General features: G+C 39.3%; 1 protein-coding gene across 1 annotated transcript in view; it reads right to left on the bottom strand.

The window, feature by feature from the left end:
• Positions 1 to 17,089, bottom strand: part of PKP2 (plakophilin 2) — a 45,353-nt gene that overhangs the window by 7,204 nt on the left and 21,060 nt on the right. Inside the window, exons 6-9 of the mRNA XM_068945976.1 lie at positions 12,709 to 12,886; positions 4,131 to 4,248; positions 2,471 to 2,632; positions 408 to 581 (exon numbers count right to left, since the gene is read on the bottom strand). Of these exons, the coding sequence (XP_068802077.1) occupies positions 408 to 581; positions 2,471 to 2,632; positions 4,131 to 4,248; positions 12,709 to 12,886 (632 nt within the window). The remainder of the gene's footprint in view (positions 1 to 407; positions 582 to 2,470; positions 2,633 to 4,130; positions 4,249 to 12,708; positions 12,887 to 17,089) is intronic.

Genomic DNA, 17,089 nt, shown 5'->3' with positions numbered 1-17,089 from the left:
GAGTTTCTTTACCATGAAAGTGATCTGTGGTGGTGCCAAAGATTTTCTCTCCCCATGGGAATGGTCTATCCAGGAATGACTATGTTCCACAAAAATATTTTTAAAAAATTCTTCTAGCATTTACTCCTCCCTCCTTCGTGCAATTAGTTAGGAAACTGCACATATGGAGATGTACATACATGGGATGAGAAGCATCAGTCCTTATATTTGCCAAGCAAGAAATAGCTGCAGTGTTGGCTATGACTTTCCCTTTCAGTGTTCTTAGATTTCATTAACCCTGTGTGTGAGCCAGCGACTTCTCAGTGGTTATCTGCGCTCAGTTCAGTGGGTATATTGCGCTGCAGCCCTTAACTCCATGCATCTAAATTCAGAAAGAAAGGATAACAAACAGGAAAAAGCTGACTTACTGGTCCAGTGCCAGCAGTGAGGTTCTGAAGCGCTCCCAGGGATGCTTCCTGGGTATAGTTTCTGGTACTCTTTGCTATTAAGGAAAGATATATCCTAATCAGTGTGGAATGCCAGAGCGTTTCTACACCTCTGGGGTTGCTCTTTTCCTCCGGTAGCGGGGTGTCCTGTTGCTTCTAAACATATAAACAGATCAAGCCTTTAGAAACAGTGACCTTATACGTGACTTAATGCATCACGATGTAAACTAGCCATTCTGTAACTCTCTATGAACAGAAGATTTTGCAGAGCTGAACGCAGTTTAATTTCTTCATGTGAATGAAAGTGAACATTAAAGTAAGATAGATATTGATAATCATCTTATTGTCACTCCCGTTTCAACAACTGAAAGATCTAAAAAACTCCAAGTGAATTAAAAGCTGATTGATGTTCTTTTTCCAAGATACGTATTTCTGACTGTGGTTTCATCACCCTTCCCTGTTAGCTGAATAGGGGACTGCAATTGAAAGTAAACAATACTAAAATCCTATACTTGTTTTTATCATTTACATGTTGGAATTACAGGTTAAAAAGTGCCCACCAACTATCTCAAGTTCTATTATCAATCACATGAGTCAAAATATGGCAGTTAGACAATCAAGCTGCTACATGACAGTGTAGACAGTTGGATAATCATGCTACAACAAGAATTCTCACCAATAGGCTCATGTGTGAAAACATTTCGGGGATGTGATGTTTTATGGAATGAACCTGAAGTATTCAAATAAATAGAAATAGGGATGCATTTGTCAGGAGAGAAGATCCTGGTATTTAGTACCACATAGCCAAGAATGCTCATTCCTACAGTCCTGCTGCTGTTATACTGCCATATGTTGAAATAAGAATACATTTAGGGGAGGACTAACAGACTAGTGAGAGATAATATTTTATCCTTCTTTTGACTTCCCCTATTTAACTGAGGAGATCTACGAAGTTTATTAGATATAAGTATTAAAACCAGATATTACAGGTGAGTTGCTGAGAAGGCCTTTCAGCAGGAAGTGAGGGAGTTGGCAGGAAGTTAGACTGTCCAGTCAAAATCACTGCATACACCAAACAATTTTGTGTTTGATGACTCAGCATTGTCCAACAGAAAGAAATTCCTCTGGGCAGGCTTTAATCAAAATGAGCAATGAAGCATAAAACAGGATATGCTTATGCTTTGCATGCTGGGATCTCTTTGAAAAGCATGCATCAGTCAAACAACCTCCAGAAATGTATAGGCTCTTCTTTACCTTCTTAATATGTCTCAGAAAATAGAGTATATTGGTGTCATAAAATAATAATAAAAAATTGAGAATGCAATCCGAATAACTCCGTGATGTTCGTGGCATCAAAGAACCACAATTTCCTGGAATATCCATAGGAATACCTCAGTAAAACCAGAAACGTTTGAGGATGTATTGCATATTGTGCCATGTGTTTCATATAATCATATTCTTCCACACTTTCATAGGCTTAGAATAGGCCTAATTTTGCTTCACTTTTACTAATTGAAATCAACACTGTAGCAATTGATGACCACAACAGGTTCAGTTTTGTGTTCACACTTGTTCTTCAGCTTTTAAGCTCCTCAGCAAATAATATCAAGGTATGTGTGCAAACAATAACTTTTAAAAAGAAGAGGTCCTGAGATGATAGGCCAAAGGCCAGCAAGCCATGGAAGTGGCAAGTACCTTGCGATGGTTTCAGTGAAGGTCCATGACATTGATCACTGATCAGTACGGCACTTCTATAGTTGCTATACATGAGATATACACCACATGTTTTTTCAGAAGATGCATCAGTGGGGATGAAACTGCGTGGCAGTATTTAACTAATGAAATCGTGAATTACTGTGTCACTTTCATCATCAGCAACTTGAACAAGGTAACAGGTATTAGGAAAGGCTATTGATAAATTCGCATTTTTGGTGCATGAGTGTCACGCTAGTAGCTATATAACTAACAGAGAAGCAGTCTAAATATTCTCCAGATGCTGCTATAACTGATTAACAAAATGAGATATAACTAAACATGTGCTTTACCTCTTTCACTTTTCTGCTCCGTGTTCCAAAACAGCCTGGTGTTTTATCACTGGAAGAAATATTTCTTCTTTGCATATAGATTCTTTGGGCATAGCTGTCAGGGAGCTCTAATTCTAGTTGGTAGGAGAGATTGTGAAGAATGCACACACAGTTCTCTGTGGCCTAAAATAATAAAAGAATACAAACCTTTAAAGCTCTTGCATGTGTTGAATGGACATGTATAGACACGGGAAGAAGTCTCCTTTTTGCATCTGAAGTAACTAACTGCAGAGCTTAAAGAAGAGCTAGTCTTCAGGCCAGTGATCTACAAGACTGCATTTACACTGAGAAGCTAAACATGCCCTGGGATGTTTCTGAGCACTGAGGCCAGCTGGCGCAGAAGGGCTTGCATTCAGAGTGGGGTACATGACTGTTGGAAACGATCCTGGGACATTATAATTCCCAAACTGTGCCTGGGAATTGTTTGGGCGAGTGCTATTTGGCACAGACCAGAAGTGTGCCAGGGAATGTTTTAGAGCTTAAGAGGAAAGATAATCACATACACGCCTAGCCATAGTGTCAGCAATAGGAAAGCTTTGTGTCTTTCTGAAAGAGAAAATATTTTTCTGTGATAAAAGTGCTCTTTCTGTTTTGATCTGCCCTTCTGAGGACAGCTAAGGTCAGGTCTGCAATTTCTGAGTGATGAGTCTAGTGGCAAATAGTTATTACCAGTTCCTCCTTTTCTGAAAATGAAAAGGGAATGAGTGGTTTTAACACAAATTTCAGCGGAGAGCTATTGGCACAAGTGTTATTTGTTGTGATTCTCCCTGAAGCTAATGGCACTGAATATAGGGAGATGGTGAAACTCAACTAACTAATGCTAGAAGAGAACTGTAAATGTACAGTAATTAGTGCTACACTGCACATGTTACAGCAGGCAGGCTAGAAGTGCTTCACAGGCTATGGTTAACCTTCCCATAAGTGACTGCGGGTCTTCTGACCTAACTTCACCCAGCTAAAAGACAAGCCTCTAATGTGAGCAATGTGTCCAGAGTTCACCTGCAGTCAGTGGAGAGAGGAAGGGAGAATGAGAGGAACCGGCTTCTGGAGGTGTCTGTTTCTTTGTGTTATCTGTAGTTACTAGCTTGGCCGGAACGCATGACTTCTAAACAAATTAGGCAAAATGAATCCTATTCTAAAAGATGTAAGTTCCTTAGTTACCCTGTTAACCAAAGAGATTTAGGGTCTTCATTTCCTTAGGAGTATTTAGCACTAAAGATATAGGAAAGTGCCCAGATTAATTCTCTAAAGCTCCTATCTATCCAGGTCCCTTAGACCACTAAAAAGGTGATATCAGCCTCTTTAGGTGTTTCAGTATCTCTGAAAGCTGTGACTTTATATCGCTTTTAAAAATGAGATGGAAGTTTTTAAGCTCTCTGGTGATTCTGAAACTGTTATCCTAAAGCCAAGGTATGTTTTTCTTTCAGTCAGAAGGATAAAAAAACACTTCAAAAAGCTTCTTTCGGAATTTTCATCATTGATGGCACTTCTAAAAGCCTTGGAAATAAATGTAAGTTTGGCAGTTTCAGCACAACTGCTTCTGAATACTGGTTTCTAAATAAAAAAAAATTGTTCTTTTAGTGATTCTCTCTAGGAAAAGACCTTTCATCTTGAAGATTACCTTGTCATTAGGCTCATGATCTGCAATAGCTCCTTGAATATAATATACAAGAGAATCAATCAATCCATCACATTCTCTCATCTTTTTCCTTCCTTCTGGGCCGGCAGAGCTCATGTTTCTGTGCAGGAAGGAATACAGCGGTAAGAAAACATTAATAATATGAGCCTCAGTTAAGCAAAATTTTCACTTTAGAGCACACTCAGACTATAACAAAGACTCCAGAAAAACAAGTTACTGTATTTGGATGGATAAAATAAGACCTGACTCAAATATTCACCTCAAAATTCAATGAATCCTTTTAAAACTGTCAAACAACCTAGACTTTTTTCCATTATTTCATTTTCAGTTACATTTTTTATATTTGTAACAGTAGCTATAACAAGATATCAGAGGAAAAAGAGCTGTTAAGTTTTGCATGCGCAAAAATTTCCTTTAGCATTAACCTAAACCAAACAAACTCTTGATCCAAGTTCACCCAGCAACAGACACATGTTCTGAGAGTTTAGCGATAGTTGTAAATTAGCTGCAAAACTCTGGAAAACGGAGAACAGCTGTTTATATCCTAACCTCACTCCTCCGTTTCAAAACTAACCACAAAATAAACCCACCTTTTCCCACTTGACGATAACTGATCTAAGCTACAGGGCCAAATTCTTTCGGTAACATTTTGGGAAATTCTCAAAAGCAGTGCTAACGGGGGGGATAAGGCAATGGGAAGGCAGCCTGCTCTGCACATGACAGCAGCAGCCCTGCCCAACTCTGGGTGGGAGGCTGAGGTGATGACTTGCAACGCGGCCGCTGCTGCAAGCCTTGCCAAAGGAGCAGTGTGAGAACACCACAGCTTTTGCTACAGACAACAATGGGGAGATTTTGCTACAATCACCTGGGAAAATTCCCTTATCTAGCTTCTGCCGCTCTGCCTCAGTGCTCTAAGGACAGACCAAAAGGTGGCTGAGCACTTCTCCTTGCTTAGTTTGCTCTTTTGCCATGCTTTCTCATGGCCCTGCGCTGAACAGTAGGCCTGTTACCTCATGGGCTAAAAATGTTTGCTTCCCTCAGGCTCGCAGAAAAAGAGATGCATGAGGGATGAGGAAGGGAATGTCTTCTGTACCGTTTCTCATGAACACCAGCTGACTGTGCCAAACGCTTCTTTGTGCTTCTCTGTTGACATATAGGGCGTTACCAGCAGTGAATGGCTTCCTTACTCCACTGAATGCCCCCTCAGCGCAAGGCCTTCAAGCTGTCAAGGCAGTCCTCTGAGCTTTTCACAACCCAACACGTAGGAAATGTGCTGGGACAAGGAAGAGGAAAGAAAGTGTCCATCCAGAATATACTGTGCAATGCTGATTCCCAGCTTCCCAGGCTACAGGCATCTAAGTAGGAAAAAGCTGAAAATGCCAGAAAATGCTAACAGCTGCGGTGGGGGAAATGCCAGCACAGAGGCCTTCTGCCGTTCTACCACAGGGGCACCGATGCTGCTGTGCGCACCTTTTGCTGTCTCCTAGATCGAAAGGAGGCCACTGTTTGCCCTGCTTTCAAATAACATTTTGTGTGCTTTGTGGTAAGTGGAATACAACTTTAAAATGGATTATGAAAGTGATTTAAAAATTCTTAAAAAACATACACTTCCTGCTTGAAGTTTGGATGGAAACAAGCTACTGATTATCAGGGAAGTAACAACATTTACAATTTTGGGGTATAATTATTTTTACAACTGAATAAGCTCTGAATTATGGAATGCTGGAATTACGCATCTCGGCCTCATTATTTAGGACTCCAGCAGTTCTGCTGGCCAGAAGACTGCATGCTGTATCATATTTTGGGTTGTTTGCAGTGATAGTAAATACAGTCCAAGATAAAAATCCATCACAAACAAAGACGAAAATGTCCCTTTAGAAATGTTCAGGGTGTTTATTTTGCATGCTCACTGTATGAAGTGGAAATAACAATGTTTTAAAATTTCATTAATGACACAGCCGGTATGGCACCTTCTTCAACTTTCCTGTGGTTTATGATTGTAAAATTCATGTGGTATTTTATAAACTGCCCATGCACTTAGTTTCTGTGTCTCCTCTGGGCAAGTACATACTCAGACTAAATACAAATGCACTGTAATTACAGTTTTATTTTAGGTCATGCTGTTACTAATGTCCCTTTTTATGAGTTCAGTATTTCTCTCATGCATTTATACACAAGAGAATTAATATTTTGGTTCCTCAGTATGGCCTATGATAGGCATCACTTTGGAATTTAATTTTGCCTACATATGACACATTCAAGGCATGTCATCCTTTCACCAGTTTATGGTTATGCTGGCAGAAATGTACATATTACAGCCTTTGTAGTGCATAGCAAAAATAGTTTCTGAGGGACACAGACTAAAAATACTGTTAAAAGATAAGTGTGGAATTTCCCTCACCAGAGACACTTCAGCTGATACAGCATTTCATTTTGTCACAGTGAGTTATTTTAAAAATCACCAAACTTTTGACAACTATAATCACGCTGAATGGTTGTACAAAGAAAGGCCATCATTTATCCTTGCTATCTAGCCCAACAGGTGTGGCAAACAGCTTTACAACCCAGGAAGCACAGAAGAACGTGACTTGGAGGCGCTGTTCTGCTCTGCAGAAGAAATGAATTACTGAACTTTGTTTTGTTAAGTAGCTTATGCTCCACTCTTTATCCAATCAGACAAGAGTGTGTGTGTGTGTGTGCGCGCGCGTATGTGACTGCTTATCCACATAGAGACAGAAATATGTGTGTATGAGTGTGTGTGTGTGCATGCGGATGTGCATGTGTGTGTGTGTACACTTATGGCCACTTTATTCTCCATCTTTCTCTGTTTCCTGAATACCACAATTGGATAGGGAAGGAAAGGGCTCTCACTCTCCTACCCATCCAATTACAGCCATAACTGCTTAACTCTGAATAGAGTAGCGTGAGAGCTGGTTTGAAGGTGAAGAAGAACATTTCAGGTAAAACTTCAGGGCAATGGGCTGGCAGCCAAAAGTCTGCCTTCTAATTAAAGCTGTAGGAAATTCCAGGAAAAAAAGTTATTAGAATTGGGAAAAAGAAATAGAAATGTTTCTGAGAAGTCTTACAGAAGAGTTGATCTCCCTTAAAAAAAAAAAGATTAAGTTTGCTTAGGAAATTGCAAAACTAACTTGATCGTGGCTTCACAAGATTTGAGGCTTCTGACAATTGGAACACCTCCCCTAAGCTCAGGAGTTGGACTGTTTTATAGCAGAGTTCCTAAGGCCTTGAAGTATCCAGAATTTGGGCAATTGCTATGGTTGGGCTGCCCCAGAATTATGGCTCCCGGAAATTTCACAATGAGACTTCAGGGCTACCTAGGTCACTGACACAAATACATCTGTGGAAAAGAGAATCACCTGGAGTCAAGATCAAGAGTTTTCTTATAGAAAAACCCTTTTGCAAGACAGCTCCTGATATCTCTAATATCAGCATTGGTACTGAATGGTTGGGAGAATGCAGCATTAGGGAGATTGTTGCTTGTAGGGATGCTCTCTTTTGAATGACTCAGAACTAAAGTTTGCAGATCCTGTAGCCAGTAAAAATCTGACTTCTGGCGTACCCAAAGATGCTAACCATGGTGACATGCCCAAACTATAGTGCATGCTAATGTGGGTGTACTCTACCAACCTCTGTGACCCATTTATCTCACCCATTACTTGTTTCTTCTATTCTTTCTTGCACACATGCACAGTGTAACTTTATCTGTAGCTGGTGTACCCCTTGCCTATCTGCCAGTCGCGATTACGGAGGGTCAGCCAATTCCCTACTGGAAAATATTTTATGGTCCAGAGATGTAAGGTGGATATAAGGAAAAAGAATTGTAACACAGTAAAATAAATTGTCATTTTGAAAGAAACAGAATGACAATAAATGCTCAGTTTTATTGGAAATCGAAACAAATGAAAGGGATACTTCCTTCAAGCCCACATTGAGTCACCCACTAGCAGGCTATGTTGGGAAAGGATTTTCAATTGCTACAAGGGATTCACACTACTGAGAAGAAGAAGACTCATTGCTCCTAGGACTCATTCTGCCAAAACTGGTGATTCGAATTTAAATTAAATTATGAGACTATTTCCTGAAGCAGTTCAGGAAGCTTTATTCCCTTCATGCCTTACACAGTTTAAAAACACATCAGAGAGGGAAAGGAATCCAGGGATCTACTTAGTACCTACAGGCACTAGTCTGCAAGCTGCTTGCTGGAAATAACAAAATTCCTTTCAGGAACTGGGGGAGTAGAGAAGCTGAAGAGGAGACAAGAAAAGATAAGAATGAATGGAAATAAACCTAAAGGAATGATGATAGTATGTAAACAGCCTTGCTTCAAAGAGCTGTTATCATCAGTCATTTGTTTTACAGTCTCATCTAGAAGCTTCCATCGCACACTTGAGCTGCCATTACACTTTTCAACATACAAGTGAGAATTTTGACCTTATTTATCAAATGGAACTGCTCGCTGTAACTACAGCTTTCCACAGTCTTTATGGGTCAGCACATCATTTACAAAGAGCTTACAATGGGGCTGGGACAGACAGAGGGTGAATGATAATAAAAAAAGGAAGTATTATCCCTGTTTTACTGGCTGGGGAACGAGGCACAGCAAGGTTAGCTGACTTTTCTGAAGACAGTTGCCTAAAAAGTTCTGCAGAGTTAGGATACGCAGGGCCACTGGATGCTCCAGTTACAGAGCAGTTTAAAAGGACACAGAAATGAAACGCAGGAGTTGTGATCATTAACTTCAAAACTCTTAAATGAAAAGTTCTGCAGGAGGAAGTGTGACCAGTAAAAGTAGGGCCGAACTTTCCAAAACGCGTAAGGAAACACCCAGGATAATTTCCTCTCAGCAGAACAATCACATTCTGTCCCTGAAGAACAGAAACACTCCGCATTACAGAACCTTTGGGAACAGGTATTTCAAGCTAAAAATGGAACAAAATCATGATCAGCTTTCAAGGTATAATACAGACAACCAGGTATTAGGCCTTCCTCTTACTGCAAAGAAAGAATCATGCCAAAAATGCACTACGTATAAATAACATTTAAACCCATATATTCTACATGCTGTTGGCATCTTACCCTTTCAGACTGGGAGGATACTTAGCCAATTCATTTCTATTGGAATTGGAGACAAAACTATGAAGCGTAGCACTTTCAGGCCAAGAAAGAGTGACTTTACCTTTAAAATTCAACAAGAGTTGTCTTGTCTGCAGAAAGTCTGCAATACTCTTCTATAGAGTTCATTATGCTGATTTTACCTGTTTGCCTGGTTGTCAGGCAACCAATGTACTCTTTTGATCAATGCACTCTGCCTGCTTGGGGCACAGTGCTTTTCATCATGTTTCAGCAGCGAACAATACTGTTGTTTATTCTAACTGCTAATGCAAAATTGTGTGGTGTACACAGCTTCATTTTATTATATTAAGTTTTGTTACCTGCAGGTCCTGCAAAATGCGGTGAAAGCAAAACTTTAAGATTGATTACAGATCTAGAGCAGCAGAAGAGGATTAGCAAATCCTTCTGAAACCAGACTTCCTGATCACTCTGACTGCATACATAGACACATGCACCTTACACTCAGGATTCCATAACATTTCGTGAAATGATTGATAAGCAGAGCATTAGTGAGCATTCTGGTCATTCACTCATTTCACTGTTGGTATCTGCAATACTATCAGCTGGATGAGGATACACTTCCCCTCTTGCAACTCTGTCAAAGAGGAGGAAGAGAGCTTTAGTTTACTAGCTGGTAATTGTGTGGCACAATGCATACACCCATGTCAGATGACAGTATTAGATTTGGACTGTGGGTGTCCCTGTCAGTGAGTGGCTGTATGTACATTTTTGAAAAGCAGTTTTGGCATTCTCCCATAACTAAGTACTGTACTATACATAATGTATTGCACTTCAAAGTACTACTTTTGCCCCGTAATAGAAGCTGCAGGCTATAGACTTTATTAACATGCACAACAAACATGTTAGTATTACAAAAGGAAAGACTAATTATAGATTTATATTCTGGCAAATATATATACTATTTAAACATCTTCTTTGGTAACATAATTCCCTCAATGCACAGTTTTTCATTTTTGTGGTGTGCTGTTCTTTTAGTTTTCAGCGTTTCTTTGTGGAGAATTTTTTTTTTAAATTAATACCTAAGGAAGGAATACTTCTGCTGATCTAATATGGGAGGTGTGTTAACTTCCAATGAAGAAAAGTAAACTGGTTCATCTTAAAAATCTTGGATACATGGTCTGTACAAATACAGTAAGTCTCATTAAAAACTATTCTTTGCCGAAAAGTATGTTGGCTATCCTGCAGATCAACTTTACCTGTGAATTTTCAAGTCCTTCTTGTTCTCCTCTCAATTAGAATTTATAGAGTTTAAGCTCTTTAAAGGGAGAAGGACTAGAATACGGACATTATATTTTAAAAATATATAACTTGTAAAGGTAATAAAATTTTAAAGGTAATCTTTGGGCATCTAGGTAAGGTCAATTTGAGAGACTTTTTATTAAGGCTGCAGAGCTAACTGCAGCTTGAGAGTGGCCACAGTCACTGGCTTTCTGTTTGGAGTAAGGTATATTCAGAATCTATTTTTATTTGATGTAAAAAACCCCAGTGTCTCTTACTCCTCATTTGTCACATATCAAGTTGTGTCAAGTCACTACAACAAGCTCTGAAAGAGTAACACCACACTAAAACTGTGAATAATTCTCGGTCCCCACATGCTGGCTCATTGAGAAAAGATGTTGTTCCAGAGTCCAAACGCAAGAGCAGGTAACGAATCCCACCTAATGCAACCATAAAGTGGTGCAGCTAAGAGTCATACTGTTTCCTATGCAAATGCAGCTCAGGCTAACTGATATGAAAAGAGAAAACCTTCCTCATTTCACAGACCATACCACTAGTGTTGGTGATGGAAATTTTATCATGGTAGTTAATGTTTCTTTGTATTTATTTTTGAGCCATCAGAGTAATGAAAGGTAATTATTACTTAAGAGTTGAATTAATTAGTAGTTAGTGGGCTGACAGGTGTTTCTGCAGAAAAAGATGCTTTATTGTTGAGTATTTTGTATAGCTATCACTTCCTTTGTGCTCTGAAACCACTTATGAGTTAGATGCAGAGCTATTTACACTGTAAACTTCATGCAATATAGACGCAACTACTCTGCTCTGAGAGACATCAGCAAAACAGTTATCTGTAAGGTAAAACATTCAAAATTCAAAATTAAAATTTCAATTTAAATTTCTTAGACTTTAGTAAGAAGAGTCTAAAACTCTGGCCACAGCTTTGCACTCATATAATTGCTCATAAATTATTTCAATCTATATCCTTTTATGCATTTTTAAATGCATGAATGTCCACACAGAGCTACACACTAGAGTAAAACATACATGGTAGTAAATTTCTGTTGAGGCTACCCTGAAACAGCTATATGTGAATAGAGTGAATTTTCTTTAGTCTTAATAGAAGGCCAGTTTCTAGTCAGAGAATTTGTTTATATGTCATTTGTTTACGTAGGATTAAGTTCTCTAAATGGGTGCATGTGATGATAAAAAGAGCTATTACTGTCTGTAACAGTGTTTCATTCCAGCATAAATAAGAAATTGTGTTTTAAAGAAATAAACTGTACCAATTTACTTGTTATAGTCTAGACCTCTTCACTTGGTTTTGCTCTGTTACTTTTCAACAAACTCAATCATAAACCTGCTCAGCCAATCAGAAGTACAGACACATACTCAAGCTATGTGTAAGAGTTTTAAGTATTTTGGGTTCGTAGAGCAGGAAGGAAAAAAAGTGTAGACATATTTTTATGCAGCTCCAATGGACAGTCACTTATTGTGCTCCATATAGTTTAGAAACGAAAATGAAGCAGGAATTGTTTGTAAAAGAATGAGGAGGTTGTAAGCAATACATATATGATTCAAAGAACTTGACTATCCTATGAAAAGGTCACTTACTGTATTTGTATCAGTAGATCATACAGCTCTAGTTTTGAAGACGTAGACTTTGAAAGACACCATGCTAAATATACACTAGTCTTAAAACAACTTTAAAAGGCTTTCAGAAGTTTAAAGTTTTTTTAAAGTTACTGTTAGCTTTTCTCAGATGCTAACTGATAATACTGTTCCTATGACTATTTTAAAAAGCTGTGTTAGTATTACTATTGCCATCAGTCAGGGGCTAATCTTTTACCCCATACCCACAACTATTATTCAGTGAACGATCTCTTTGGCTTCAATGCAACCATGCGCTACCAATAGGCTACTGATTATTATCTTCAGTAATAGATATATTTAGCCTATGGAGTACCCATCAGAGGAAGCTACGGGAGCTTTATAAAGAAAAGTTTTTTTTATTGTATTGAGCAGTAATTCCTCTGGTCTGATACACAGAACATGATGCATCTGAAAACATGATCTTATGCAAACTCTTTTCTCGGCGCCATCAGAGGTCAGAGAAACCAAGAAAATAAGAAGCATGCAGGCTTATTTTATTATCAGGATTGTTTTGGGTACTTATGGACTGAATGCTCACCTCAGGCATCCTGTGGCATTGTAGAAGATATCAGGGTCAGGTAAGACAGTTGACTTTGGGTAATCTCTATCTGGCCAGCCGGAGTACGGAATGAGAACAGTTTCTGTCAGTGTCTGTAGGGCTTCTCTAATCAATAGATGCTTCAGTTGGTCATTGGAGGACAAATTCCACAACAAACCTGCAATATCCAAAATTAAATCAGAGTGACAAAAAGACTCCCCCACAGTGTGAAAGACCTAATCTCAAACTCCTTGAAGCTAATGAGTGAAGAAGCCTGTCACCACATGATACCACACCACGTGTGATTGCACATGAGTTCTGGAAGCTTTTTTCTTGCTTTCTCTAACGAGATAAGCATTTTGGCATTGAGTCGTAAATGGACTAAATGAACAATACTGCTCTTCCTTTATCCTGAGCTACTGTAATTAGCTGTAAAAAGTATGTCAAAAGGACACTAAAATGACAGTCAAAAGAATCTGAGCCACACTGTGAAGTTTCTATGCCTGAAAGTGGGTCAGAGGTAGAACTTCTTGTATTGAACATCATAGAAGTTTGAAACTGGTGCCTACTGATTGATGTATCCTCCCTCAAGGGAAAACGAAAAAGGAGGAAAATGAAACATATACATAAGGAACCTGTTTCCTGCGTCTTCCCTCGCAACTCCCTCTGATACTGTGGGTAAATGACAGAGCCTTTGGACATACTTTTGTGACTGGAGGGCACAGTACAAGGTGGATCTTAATACTGAAAAGAGAAACAAATAACTTTTTGTATGTTTACTATTGCATCATTTATTATTGTCATTTTGACCATATGTCCTTCAGCTGTGACAGGTTTACAAAGAAAGTATTTCCTAACCAAAAACTCCCACTGCTGAGGATGCAGTTAGTTGGTTGACACAGGGAGATGCGTTTCTACATTCACTCCAGTGTGTTGCAACTCTGAGGGAATTTTTCCTGCATGACAGGACTTTGAGCTGAAGATGTGGAAATGGGGAAAAAAGTGTACACTTATCCATGTAATTAAAGTCAGATCTCTGTATAGTCAATGTAATGCCCTACTGTCAAGTGCAGTCTCCTATAGCTCTGCACGTGCATTGCCAACTTGCAATTTTGCAGCAATCATCTTCTCAATTACCAAAGTAATGAAGTTAAACCAGAGCTAAGAACACTTGATGCCGATGATCATTGGACACATTTACAGAGATAAATTCATCCCTTCTAGATACCAGTTAGGACTACGTGCACTTCCAGGTACCAAGTTAAGACCAATGTGCTGGAGAATAAACTTGCAGGCAACTTGATGAAAGATGCCCGCTTTCAGGTTTCTCTAACACTTGATAGCAAAATTCCTCACAGGAGTGAAAAAATTGTAATCATTGCTAGGCTGTTATTGTCCAGCCATTTGTGAACATATAAGTCATTAAGGGGATACACTACACACCTTGTCTGCTCACAGTCTCCAAACATTTAAACAAATTTCAAATATAATTTTGTATAACTGAGTAATTTTGCTCGTGCTCTGTTTCAACAGATGACATAAATCTTTAAAAAAAAAGTTTTCTGGCAAAAGACATGCATTTCTGCCTTTCACCACAAAGGCATTTATTGTTTCCCCAGCTTGCTGTTCTAAGTTTCAAAGACCTCCTCCTCCAAACTCTAGCAGAATATGGGGGAATGTTCCTTTCATCAGTTCACAACAAAAATGTTTCTTTTGCATCTCCTTACACTTTGTATTTTATTATTGCTATTATGAGCGATAGTAAAATCAAAACACAAGTCAGCCAAAATAAGCTTATTTCTTCTCCTGGGAGCAACTCCATAATCTCTGAATTACGGGAAAAAACGAAGAATGTATTGCCCTGAAGAATAAGTAGGGCTTATAGGCAATTAGAAACACTGGTAAGGGAAACGTGTTATGACAGAGCAGCACAAATGCACGGGCACAAAGAAATCAAGTGCATTCTGAGTTACAGACAGATACCTAGAAGAGAAGTCAGAATTGTCAAGACAGAATTTGAGAAGTTGCACACATTATAAATTTTCCCACGTAAATCCTACCTTCACTCACAAGCACAAGCACACCAGGGTCATAAGGTTTCTCTTAGTGGCACTGTGTATGTGAATAAATTTATTCATATTAAAAAATGTCTTTAGGAGTGGGGTCTTTCCTTGTAGCTATACACTATCACATATTTACAGTGGCATATTTTTCCCTTAGATGGTTATTTGTGAAAATGGGCGAGGTGTCCTTATAAATGTACATTTATTTCTATGACAGTTCTCTCTGTTTGTGCTGTAATCTTCCCTCCAGGAAGAATTTTCTTTCATTTCTTAGATTTATGCTGCATGATAACAAGATCAAGAGGTTGGATACTCCCTGGAGGCTCATCTGGCTTACCTTCAAAGGCTATGCTTTTTTTGTTTTTCATGCCACAGCCACTTTACTTTCTGTTCCTTAGTGTGCTCACTAAACACTAAAAAAATGCCACTCCTGCCTTGGCTCCTGCACTGTCTCAAAGTGACATTCTCTCCTGTGGTTCAGTAGTAACCCCACTCCTTTCCTCAAAAGATTTGCAAGAGGTTTTTTTGTATGTATGTCACACAAAGGACAGAGTCTATGGTTCCTTTTATTTAGTTCTATCAGTGATTTTATGAAGCTAGCAAATTCAGTCAATGTGATCTCGAGGAGGTTTTAACCACCCTAAGAGAAGGTCATATGAGCACAGAAATTGCACAGAGAAACCTCACAGCTATTTTCTGAATGTGGGCATTAGGTAAACTGGTCGAGGGCAGCTTCCAAAGCACAGTACTAAGCACCCAGACACTTTGGCGGGGGTACTGGTTTGGTGCTTTTTGTGTGTGCTGCTGAGATGCACAGATTGTGCGGTAGGAAAAAGCACTTGCTCTAATTAGCATTTTTCCCCATACTTTTTCATTGCTTTTACTCCTTCCACAGAATGATACAAGGCACTGCATGACAGCGCTCAGATTGTATTCCTCACCCTAAGCGTTTGCCTGCATCTGCATTTCTGGTGTGCATAGGAGAGCATGTACAAAGGGAAGAGCACGTTCTTATGTGGTGGTGAAATCAACATGAGAGAGTCACATTTTTTATTTTGGGAGACATTTTCTCTACTTTTCTGTTACTCGCGAGAGTTTTTAGTTCCTCTCTGCACACTGAGAAAGACAGAAAGGGGAGGGAGGGTCAGTAGAACAGGTCAGAAGAGAATACTGGCCTTCAAAATATGTTTTGAGATATACCACGCATGACGGTCTGTTAATATGGCTTAGTATTGCCAGACCTGGCAGGAGTTTGCCTGTATTTACACTGCTGGCACTAATAGCCAGTGACCTTAAAGATAAGCTTCTAAGGCTGAGATGTGCTTTTCTCATGTGCACAACTATTAGATCATATTTCCAACAAGTAGTGAAGTACTGTATGAGAAGACTTCTGTATCTTAAGAGTTTTAATTTCCTTCTCTTCAACAATTTCCTTATCTTCATGTATTTTTCTCAGGTAGAACACTTGGCACCATGCTTTCTACACAGCAGTAAAAACAAAAAGCTTGCCTCTGTTGGGCTTAAACATCTTTCTTAAGGATGCTTTTGACCCTTAGACAAGTGTCTCTCACCTTCACAGTAATTCAGTGTGGTATTATCACGTACCAATATTATTTTGGTGATCCCTTACTGGGGAAGACATTCAGCTAATTACCATATCACACATATGGAAATTTCTAATTTACAGTCATAAAGTAGGCAAGCAATAAGTATGATATGGTAAGACAGTTATTCCACTAGTCCTGTAGGAAGCTAAAGGAAAAAAAAAAGGAAAAAAAACTTGTAGGTGAGCCATCAGTAAAACTGATGCCATCAGTAAAACCATCCAGTAAAACTGATGCAACAGGTCTGCCATGTGGGACAGAGACAAAACACCACTCATCTATCTACAAACAGATTAGACTTCAGCTCAGTGTGGTCCAACCATCCTAGTAGAGAGGCACACAGAGGTTTGCACTCTGCTTGGAAAGGCATTATGACACAGCCCTTCTCTGGCTACATCCAGTCAATCCGCACGTGGCAGTGATTCCAGGGCTTGCCAGTTATCACTATACAAGTCAAGATCATCTGGAAATACTGACATTAGTAAGCATATGCTATATAGCCACTGTCTACTTCTTGTCTGCAGCCTGCTCCCTGCCTGCAGCCTGCTCCTTGCCTGCCTTTTAAGTGTGGGCTGGGAAAAAAGGGGCTGGAAGTAAGGTTAATATTCTCAGAGAAATTCATTCAACCTGGCTGTCCTCTGCCCTGTGGGCTCCTTGCAGCTTGCTAAGGAGTGGGAAGCATTCCTCAGGTGGTGGTAAACATCTCTCCTAGTA

This window comes from Struthio camelus, chromosome 1, assembly GCF_040807025.1.
Source record: "Struthio camelus isolate bStrCam1 chromosome 1, bStrCam1.hap1, whole genome shotgun sequence".
NCBI lineage: Eukaryota > Metazoa > Chordata > Aves > Struthioniformes > Struthionidae > Struthio > Struthio camelus.
This window is presented reverse-complemented; position numbering and strand designations above follow the sequence as displayed.